Raw genomic sequence first — 11,410 nt, forward strand, 5'->3', positions numbered from 1 at the left:
ATAGATAGATAGATAGATAGATAGATAGATAGATAGATAGATGATGGATGGATGGATGGATAGATAGATACATAGATACATAGAAAGATAGATAGATAGATAGATAGATAGATAGATAGATAGATGATGGATGGATGGATGGATAGATAGATACATAGATACATAGAAAGATAGATAGATAGATAGATAGATAGATAGATAGATAGATAGATAGATGATGGATGGATGGATGGATGGATGGATAGATAGATACACAGACAGATACATAGATAGATAGATAGATAGATAGATAGATAGATAGATGATGGATGGATGGATGGATGGATAGATACACAGACAGATACATAGATAGATAGATAGATAGATAGATAGACAGATGATGGATGGATAGATAGATACATAGAAAGATAGATAGATAGATGATGGATGGATGGATGGATGGATAGATACACAGACAGATACATAGATAGATAGATAGATGATGGATGGATGGATAGATACATAGACAGATACATAGATAGATAGATAGATAGATAGATAGATAGATAGATGATGGATGGATGGATGGATGGATAGATACACAGACAGATACATAGATAGATAGATAGATAGATAGATAGATAGATAGATAGACAGATGATGGATGGATAGATAGATACATAGAAAGATAGATAGATAGATAGATAGATAGATAGATAGATAGATGATGGATAGATGGATGGATGGATAGATACAGAGACAGATACATAGATAGATAGATAGATAGATAGATAGATAGATAGATAGATAGATGATGGATGGATGGATAGATAGATACATAGACAGATACATAGATAGATAGATAGATAGATAGATAGATGATGGATGGATGGATAGATACATAGACAGATACATAGATAGATAGATAGATAGATAGATAGATAGATAGATAGATAGATGATGGATGGATGGATGGATGGATGGATAGATAGATACACAGACAGATACATAGATAGATAGATAGATAGATGATGGATGGACAGATAGATACATAGAAAGATAGATAGATAATAGATGGATAAATAGGTAGACTGATAGATGGATAAATGGATAGGTAACTGTATTTCAATATAATTAGTTGCCCTCATAATCCTACATATTTCATTTTATGCAATTTAAAATATTTCCTAGGCTTCATCAGATTGCCAAAGGGGTCTATGGTACCAAAAAAATGTTAAGACCCCCTGATCTGTTCTAACTGTGGCAGGTTGGTACATATTTTGGTCTGGAGAGCTACTCTCATTGACTTGACATAAATATCAATATAGCATTACCCCACAATAAAATCTAAAAACACAGAATATCCTCACTGGGATTTTCCTTCTTACTTACTGGGTGATCTGCATCCAGCTCTGAGCCATACATGAGAACTCGGTGAGAACATTTGTCTAATTCAGCAATCTTCCGGGGAAACCACAATACATCCTCTAGGTCTGTTGGAAACAGAGTGCAAGGTCAAAAATATTAGCTTATTCTTCCCATGCAATATTGACTAGAGAGTAAAAGCAAGAGATGCAAAAGTGGCCTCACCTTCCTCCTCCGTCCAAATATTCTCTGGTGGATTCAGGGTCACAATGGTGGTTTGAAATTTCAGCAACTGAATGAGCTCATTAAATTCTCTCTTACTGCAGTCACAGTCCACAAAGATTTCTACTTCAGAACTTCTTCGCCTGGATTTCCTAGACTCAATGTGGACCATGTTCACATGCTTTTCCTAGGGAAAGACAACCAAATAGGCTTTTTTCAGAAATTGTTTTTCCCTGCTTTGGGTCTTTTTGTCATCACCACCTGGTGGTCAATAGGTTACCTCCCTCAATCAGACACACACTTAAGAATAGGCTTACTTTCTTACACGTAGCAAAAATGATTCATGGGTTGAATTTTTGCTACACTTTAAAAAATTAATTTATTCTTTGCTTTGGTGAATGAAGAAAGGAAAAAAAATTGTATACAAGCTAGTCTACTTGGTTACTCTAAGCAACACTACAGTTTTAGTGATATCAACGGAATGTCAAAACATTTTACACTTAAAATAGCCGAAGAGTAAGAGTAGTTGTTTAGCATTATATAGACCAAACATTTCATTGTCTAGCTGAATCTTCTCACCTTTCAGCCAGTAATTTTGGTGTCATATAGACACAGTTTCACTCAAGAATTCATTCAAGTGAGTTATGTGGCATACTCCTTGGAATGAAAATTCAGGCATTCCTACAGCCCAAATCTGGAACTGACCTCCATTTTTAGCCTACCCTCCCAATTCTTCCATTACAAATCCTACTTTATTGTCAAACTAAACTACTTACTGTTACCCAAACAAGTCTGCAGTTTTCTTGCCTCTGAATCTTGGCTCTTTGCTATTCTCTACTCCTGGAATGCCCTCCCCAGGCCTGTATCTTCCCCCATTCCCACCTCTAGGTATTCTCCTTATCCTTCAAGGCCTAACTTAACTATTACCCCTTCCTCCTCTTTGCTCATAATTCTAGTCAAAATATCTCTCCTCTTTCCTGAACTTTTAAATATTTTCTTTGTACCATACATACCAGTCTACATATTAGTTTCTTGCATATACGTCTTATCTCTCCTATTGAATTATAAAAGCTTTAAAATGGAGAACTATGGTCCTATAGAACTTTATATACCCAACACTACCTTACACAACCCTCTCATCATATAATAGACACTCAAATATTTGTCAAATGAATAGATGAATATAGAATCATACAACTTTAGATTTGGAAGAGCCCTTGAGTGCATTTATTCCAATTGTCTCATTTTATAGATTAAGAAATTGGAGCCCAGAAAGGTTGTGATCACACAGAATTATGATCACATTAGCTAAAAACTGTCAGGACACATACACAGATCTCTTGACTTTGTGCACTGTTCCCTTTTCACTATACCACTCCAAATGATTGGATTTGGCTTTTACTTTTTAAAAAACCATAAATTGATTAATAACAATTCTCCATTGAATTCCAACTTGTTGTAAAGTGAAATTACCTTGGGTTCTCAAAGGCTATACATGAGGATTAACTTATTGCTAGGCCCTAGCTGACGATGAATCTCCATGTTTGACTACTAATCGACCTACCTACCTACCCGCAAGTTTCTATGCACTTAGAAACTGGCTTGGTCAGCTACATTTAAACAATGAATGCAAAGTCAGCAAATTTCATTCCAATCCAGGTAAACATGGTTAGCAAACTTTCCTAATCACAATGACTTTGTAGTCAATAAGGGGGTTGTGCAATCCAGACCACTCATTGATTGGCTGTCCCCAAGGTTTCCTTCACACTCAGTCCCGTGGATTTATTCAGCAACAATAGTCAGTTATTAGGGCAGAGATACGTACTCATGAGCACAGTATACATCCCATAGAATGCCTGAGCCACCACTTGAGTGCCAATGGTAGAACTAGTGATCTGGGGACCCTCATGTTTGCATGCCTGTAAGAAATTGCCTGACTCATGATCCTTTGGGTACTTATGTTCTATTGTTGTATCTTTTCACACATGGCCTCCTCATATATACCAACAGAGCATGAACTGTTATAGGTCCTACCAAGCTAAAATGGCTTTGAGAAAGGGCCTGGTGACAGATAACCCATCCATCATCTAAGGATGAATGTAGCTACATGTGGAAAGACTCACTACCAAAAGATGGATCACCAGGTGCCAGGTGATTCGTTTGAGGGCCTATAGTAATTCTACTAAGGTGTGAAGAAGCTGCAATCTATGTTAGTGGAAGGTATACCCAATCATGGATTCTTAAAATAAGTTGTTAATAATGATAACAATAATAAGACATCATATTACTATGGAGATTTACTTTCTTCACGGTGATTTCATATCAGTTATCTTATTTGATTCTCACAATATTCCTATAAGGCAGGAAAGACATGTATTTTATTTCCATTTTATAACTGAGAAATACTGGGACTCAGAGATTTTAAGAGGCTTTCCTAAAGTTCAACAGCTGATAAAGAACAGGGATTAAACTACAGTTATCCCTTCCACATTGTGACTTTGCCTGTCATGATTTTGATATATCATGGGTCAGCATAAGAAATTAAATGGGAATTTGGGGGGAGTTTTGCAGAAGCCACAGATGACACACAAAGGCCAGCAGATGACACAGAAAAAGTTTAGAGACTCAGAAATGCACTATATATATATATATATATATATACATATATATGTGTGTATATATATAGTATTGTGTAATATCAACATAGTTTATCTTTTAATATTATAATAATTCAGACTTCCTCCCTGGTATGCAGGGATGGCTAAAAATTTTACGCAGATTTTCCAGATCTCCTAACCCCCACAATGTGGAAGGAATAACTGCAGAACTCAAATCTTCTGGATCTTGTCCCAAAATTATCTTGACCACACTCTCTGAGTGAACTAATCACTGATAGGGCATTACACATTTATTTTTAAAAATTCCTGTTTATGTCCTAGGGGACAGAGTGGACTTGCAAATAATAATTATCTATAAATAATTGTTTGTAATAGAAGAATTAGTCATTATTTATTTGTTTAATTTGATCAATGTAGCTAGCCAAGCAGGTGAGTTTATTTTTTTTTGGATGCTGGTGTGTATTCCCACAGAATATCAATAGCAGGGCCCATCCCAGCCCCATCCCAACCCTTGTTCCCTGTCATTTTCTAGGTATGACCTTGGAAATAAGGCCACTGTATTATTGTATCATTAAGCATATTATTACAATATTTCCAATATGAAAAGCTACCAAGGTAATTCCTCTATCTTCTTACCACATATTCAAGACCTTATTATGAATAAGGTTCATAATGTCAATATTACATCAATTCATGAAATCCTAGAATCTCAGAGTTAAAAGAGGATTTCAAAAGTCAACTGGTCTAACTTGAATGTTGCACAGAAGGAATCATATGGAAGCCAGGGCGGGATTTGAAGACCTTAACCTCAAGGCTATTCAAGGAGTTGCCTGCTCCAGGTTGCTAAATTGGTATTTACTTTTAAACTCAGTCTTTTAGTGCCATCATGGTAGACTGAATAATGGTGATGGTGTTTGTCCTTCATTCTCGAAGAGGATCACATCAGGAAGGTGATTTCATGACTTGCAAGTGAATTGGATTTAAGTGAGGGAGGGTTGTGCAAAGTTAACTCTTTCCGCTGGAGCCATCTGGGTCCAGTGGCAAGAAATAGATGAGGATTACTGGAGATGGCCCCAAATAATGGTGTTGCTCCTGGGTGTATATACCAAACCTCTGCAAGTTACATTAGCAAATTTTATATGAGTTCTGCCAATGAAATGCTTCAACTAAGATAGCAGGTTCTCACTTGGAATCATCTAAATCATATCTCTCCCACTCAACCAAGGAATACATTTGACCTTGAATCTATTCTATCTCTGACACTAATTATACCTGACCATCTACAAAGTGTGTATAATTGAAATGATTTTAAAGGTCCAATGAAGACTTTTTATTTAAAGGAATACTATTAGGAATCCTTCCTAAAAGTAAAGGATAATTTTGTAAAGTTCATAGGATTATAGGATTTTACCCAGTAAGAGAACTGAGAAATCATACAGGCCACCCTACCCCTTCATTTTATAGATGAAGAAACTAAGGACAATGTAAAGCACTCTAGATCAAGTCAGAGGACCTAAATTCAAATCACAGATTCATCGCTTATTAACTGTATGACCTTAGAAAAATCTCTTGATCTTTTGGCCTTCCATTCTTCATGGTCCCAAAAAAGCAAATAGCTTCCTGAATTGTATGATATTAGTAAGTAGCAGAACTCAAATTTGAACCCAGGTCTTCTCTCTCCAAGTTCATTGCTCTTTCTGCAACAACAACTACCAATAATAATCATACACATCCCATCTATACTTTGTGCAAATCTCCGTTTTCCACACATCGGGATTGCTTAAAGAGAGAAACCCCCCTGTATCCTTGTATTATTGCCATTTCCACCTGGTAATGCGGTTAAATCATTTTCCCCCACAGATTGTTTGGGTTAAAAAAGCGTATTTTACATGATTTTGTTTATTCTGTTATTTAGGTGATGAACGCTACTTGTGAAGCTTTAGAAGGTTCTATTTCTTCGTATATTCCAATATCCATAATTTTACCATCCCCAGAAATTGCCTCCCTCCACTGAGTCATGCTTCCCAACAGATTACAGGTCCATACCAATACACATGGCTATGCTGGGAGGTTTTATACATACCTGAAAGAGCCTTAAGGCTTTTACCAATTCACCAACTTCATTTTTCAAAGAAAACACCACTGCAGTCTTTCCGCTTTCCCCAGCAGCTTCATTCTTGCCACTACATTTGTTGTCTTTCTTATCATCATTTGCTCTGTTCAGCTATAAGGAAGGAGGGACAGAAAATTACAATCAGTCATGGAGGTTTGAGCTGACAGGCACCTTACTGTTCAGAGATTACTCCACAAAAAATGTGCTGTATTTACATAGCGTTTAAAATTCTGCAAAGTACTTTACCTACGTTATCTCATTCGATCTTTACAATAACCCTATCATTCTCCCTTTTTAAAGATGAGGAAACTGGAGGGGAGAGAGGTTAAATGAAGTGCCCAGAGTCACACAGGTGTTGTATGAGGAAGAATTAGAACTCAAGTCTTCCTGACTCCAAGTCCAACAATCTATCTTCCATGCCAACAAGCATTAGTTAAGCACCCACCATATTCCAAGCACTGTGCTATGTGTTGGAGATACAAAGACAGAAATGAAACTGTCCATATTCTCAAGGAGCTTATGTTCATCTAATCTAACCCTCTCTCTTCCTTCCCAGTTTTACAGGTCAGGAAACTGAGCTCAGAGAGGCAAAGAATTAGCACAAGCTCACATAGTTAGCTAGTGAAAGAGATAGGACCCACACTTAGGACTATGGATTCCCATTTTAATGATCTCTCCACCAGACTATGCTGTAGCTTACGAATAAATTAAAGATAATATAGATAACCTTCCCATAAACGAATTTATCAGAAAGTCTAGACTAGTACTAAAAGACAACTTTAACATGAGCAGAGCAATCAAACTCTGTGAAGATATTCTAGATATAGTTGAGTTGCTCAAAACTGAACATCAGAAATGAGACAGTAGGCTATTTTGAGCCACTAGTTTTGACTGCTTTCAGCTGATCAGCTACTGATTCAAATTTTTTTAAAAAGTTTGGGTCCATTCTATCATAAAAAAAATCCGTCGAGAAGCATTAAGATTTTTCATTAGCTAACGTGTTGATTTGCTTCCTTGACTGTACTTATTTATTACAAGGGGAATTTATCCCTGGGGTGGGGAAGAGAGGGAAGAGTAATTGGAAATGAACAATGATGTAAAACATAAAATAAAAGAGCATCAATAAAACATTTAAAAAGGGAGGGAAAAAAGAATTACTAATTAGTAATCTCTGCCTTTAGGTTTTCTTTCCAGCTTGTATCTTGCATTGAAGTATTTCTCATTCAATTACCATAAAATTTTATATAGCATTTTACAGTTACAAAGCATTTCACATACTTCTCATTTTTTCCCTCCCCCCAAAAATACTGAGTAAACATTACAAGTATCTTATACCCATTTTATATATGAGGAAAGTTAGTTTTAGAGAAGTTATTATGTGATGCAAGCCAATAATAAATTCAACAATACATGAAGTACCTGCTATTTGCAGGACAAAGCTGGGTCACAGACCCTGCCCTAGAGAATCTTTGGATCTTAGGGGAGTGGAAAAAAAGGAATAAAATAATTACATAAATAACTCTCATACAAAGGAGAGATGAGACAGATGTAGTGGAGAAGTGCGGAGTAAAGGTAATTGTTTCAATTAAGGGCAAGGAGGAATCAGAGAAGACTTCATCAAGAAGGCACCACCTGAAATGGAGCTTGAAAGGGACTTCGATAGATAAAAATAGAGTGTGTGGGTCAGGATGAGGGGAAAGCAAAGAGATGGAGAAAGGCAGAATGAGAACAGGAGACAGAGAATGATCCAATTCAGTTGAAATGTAGAGTATATGAAGTATCAGATAAGTCTAAAAAGAGAATTTGGAGCCAGACTGTACAAGGTATTTAATGCCAGAATAAATAGTTTATATTCTATCACAGGGCTGTCCAAAGGGCAGCCCATGGGCCACATGTGGCCCACAGTGCAATTTATGTGGTGGGCCTACAAGCATAGAAATTTACATAAATCCTTTAGTAAACGAAGCCCTGTTCTATTAGATAGACAGTGAGAGGTTAAAGAAGGTTTTCCAGTAGAGGGGTGACACAGTCAGAGAAGTACATTAGTTGCTTCGAAAAGGATGGATTAGAGAGAGGAAAACCTGGAGGCAGAAAGACCAGTAAAGAGGCTCTTAGAATAATCTGGGTGAGAAGCTATGAGAGCTTGAATTAGGGTGGTTTGAGTGGGAACAGAGAGGAGGAAATGGATTTGAGAGATATGCTGGCACTGATGGAACAAAGTCATAGAAAAGACCAAAATGGATCAAGTCAAAGGTACAGGTTAGTTTCAGCAAAGGAGGAAGGCCCTCTTAGTTTCTGAGAGAGAACAGAAGAAGAACAATATGGGCAAGGATACTGATAGGTTGAGAGGAGTGAAAAGGAGAGTTAAGAGAAATTGTGCCTGGTGGCTGTAATTGGCTAAGTAGGAGGCAACACTGAGGATAAAGAGAGAGTGTGAAGTGTGAAGAGAAGTGAAAAAGTGTAAAAGGGCCACAAAAATATTATTGAGTCAAAAATATTATTAAGAAAGTCATTTAATTTTTTTTTAATTTTTGTCTTTATTTCCTTCCCTACCATCCTCAGCAGAATATCTGGCATCTGTATCTATAGGAATAGGGACAGGATCTATGATTTTATTGTTACAGAGAATTTCCAAGTGAGGAATTCCCCTCTACCAATGCAAATTGGTAACTGCCGTGTAATATACAGTCTTAGTAAGTTGCCTGGGGCACTGAGAGGTTAAGTGACTTGCCCAGGATCACACAAACAGGACATGTCAGGGATGGAACTTGAATTCATCTTACTTCTTGGCTCTGAGGCCAGTTCTCTATACGTTATGCCACACTGCTTCCATTCAATCTATAGTAGATGCTTAATGAATATTTATTGAATTGACCAAAGGATTTCTTGGTCAAAGACTGAAACCCAGGTCTTCTGACATCAAGCCCAGTCCTCTTTCCCCTGCTACATCATAGTACATGAATTAAACCTGTTACTGAAGCAAATTCAAAATGATCAAAGATTTATTATTCCTATTTTTTTTATTCTTTCCAACATAACTTGAAAGTAAATAACCATTTTGCATTCTTCCATCTGACTATGCATGTGCCTAAATCAATAAAACCACCATTTGTAACTTCTGACTCTAATTTTATGCTGTCAATGGAGATCTAATTGCTACAATGCTGGCAGAAAGTATATCATCCGGGCCCACCTAAATCGTGTCAGCAGATAACAATTGAAATGAAGGTTAAAATCCAGACATGAAAAAACTAGATAACTAATCCTCATGAGCAAATAGAGGCATCTGTGAAACTGAAAGGTATTAAAACTTCATTAGCCATGCAAGATACTACAGTATGTGATTAAGTAATGACTAGTAGCTGGAAATTGCTAATGATAACGATGACAGATTCTTAGGAGTCAGAATACTGTCAGAAATGAGGAGTACATGAGGGAATAAAATAACTTGCAAATTGCCTTTGACAGATGATGCAAAGTTATTGTAAAATTATGAACCGATGGTGCTCTCATCCAAATGCATACGGTTATACAATATACTCACTAAGCTCTGACAATTAGGCAAGGAGAGTGCTTCCCCCTCTGCAAATGAAGATATTAAAACATTTACAACATTCCCCTGCATTTTTGTAGGAACTAAGAAATGTGCCTGTGGTAGAGAATTTGGCAAACGATTATTTGCTGTTCTCTTCTTCTGTCCCCCCCCCTTTTTAAAAAAAAATTTCATATTAACATTCTGTCACAAGTCATTCATACTCAGTTTTTTAATTATCAAAAATTCATAGAAAAAAGACAAATGTTGACTTCATTATTTACAATTTCACAGACTTTGAAATGTGTGCTGAATTCTGTGTTTAATAGTGATAGTCTGTTTAAAGCCATTTTAAACTACAATTTCCTATTACTTTCAACATCTGTTTCCTCACCATATTAAAAACATAATCCTAAATATTTAAGCTTCATTTTCGAAATGAAGAGACTGTAATTTTGTTTCTGTGTTTTCTAAATTTAGTATTTCATTCTTACTTTAGAAATTCTTGATGTGCTTGCTGGCTCATTTAAAATATCTATATACTATTAAAATGCAAGGAAAGTCATTTACATTTATTTAGAATTTTTTAAAAATTGATTTAAATAGTTCTACAAAATAGCATAATCACAATGGTAAAATTTCCTTGCTTTATCAACTCATTTAGTAGTAATAATGTGTAAGCATAATAAACCTCTGGCTTATGCACAGAGCTAAATAAGATATTCGAACAGAGGTTTTTTTCTCCCCACAGAATTAGAAAGTTGATAAGCTCTACTATTGTAATAATGAAATATCATTCAATATTTTCATTGCATAAAGACCTGGATACATTTTCTTTCACTGTAGTTTTCATCTAAAATTAGGATCTAAAACATTTTGCTTTACTCCATTCCTTTTTTAATTTTAAACAACTTTAAAACTAAACTGAGGAAAGGGGAACACTTTCGAAATGAAACCAATCTTCTTTCCAGTTGTCAAGAAGTTCTAAATCTAGCAATGATTACTGAAGATTGTTTTGGAAGATTAAAATAGAAAACAATAATTATTGACTTTAAAATTGGAGGGGGCCCATGGAGGAAACAGCAATATACCCCTGTTCCTCCTCATCGAGAATATCCTTCTTAAATCTAATACACGTTTTCCTACTCTACAGTAAGAAAGATTTCCTTACAACTTCTTTCTCTTACTTTCTATACTTTATAATATACTTTACTCTATACTTTAAACCCTTTCCAAATAACTTTCTAAGGACTGTAGAAAAACATGGAGATATGTTACTTTAGTAAATTGATGAGTGTTTTAATTCATTACAGGAGGAAGTTTAGAAGTGTTTTAAGGTGTGTGTGTGTGTGTGTGTGTGTGTGTGTGTGTGTGTGTGGTGTGCAAGTCTACTAATCCACAGATAGATATTGTTGAGAACAAGACCACTAGTCTAAAAAAATGTTCTCTTGAAAGTGCCAATCCCTTGGTACTCACTGTTAAGCTGCTGGATAGCTGATGCTCTTCAGGCACTGCTGAGTCCAAAGAAAGTCCCCTCCTTGCCCAATATTTGCTGGAAAACATCATCATGGCTGGCTGCAT

General features: G+C 36.1%; 1 protein-coding gene across 2 annotated transcripts in view; it reads right to left on the reverse strand.

The window, feature by feature from the left end:
- TPH2 (tryptophan hydroxylase 2) overlaps positions 1-11,410 on the reverse strand; it is a 138,060-nt gene extending 126,650 nt beyond the window's left edge. The window contains exons 1-6 of one of the 2 annotated variants that reach the window (XM_036761292.1): positions 11,331-11,410; positions 9,202-9,210; positions 7,101-7,132; positions 6,268-6,398; positions 1,570-1,753; positions 1,372-1,472 (exon numbers count right to left, since the gene is read on the reverse strand). In XM_036761292.1, coding sequence (XP_036617187.1) covers positions 1,372-1,472; positions 1,570-1,753; positions 6,268-6,398; positions 7,101-7,132; positions 9,202-9,210; positions 11,331-11,410 — 537 coding nt within the window. Of the gene's footprint in view, positions 1-1,371; positions 1,473-1,569; positions 1,754-6,267; positions 6,409-7,100; positions 7,133-9,201; positions 9,211-11,305 lie in introns of both variants that reach the window. The other variant, XM_036761293.1, reaches the window with a different exon arrangement.

Source organism: Trichosurus vulpecula, chromosome 5 (assembly GCF_011100635.1).
Source record: "Trichosurus vulpecula isolate mTriVul1 chromosome 5, mTriVul1.pri, whole genome shotgun sequence".
NCBI lineage: Eukaryota > Metazoa > Chordata > Mammalia > Diprotodontia > Phalangeridae > Trichosurus > Trichosurus vulpecula.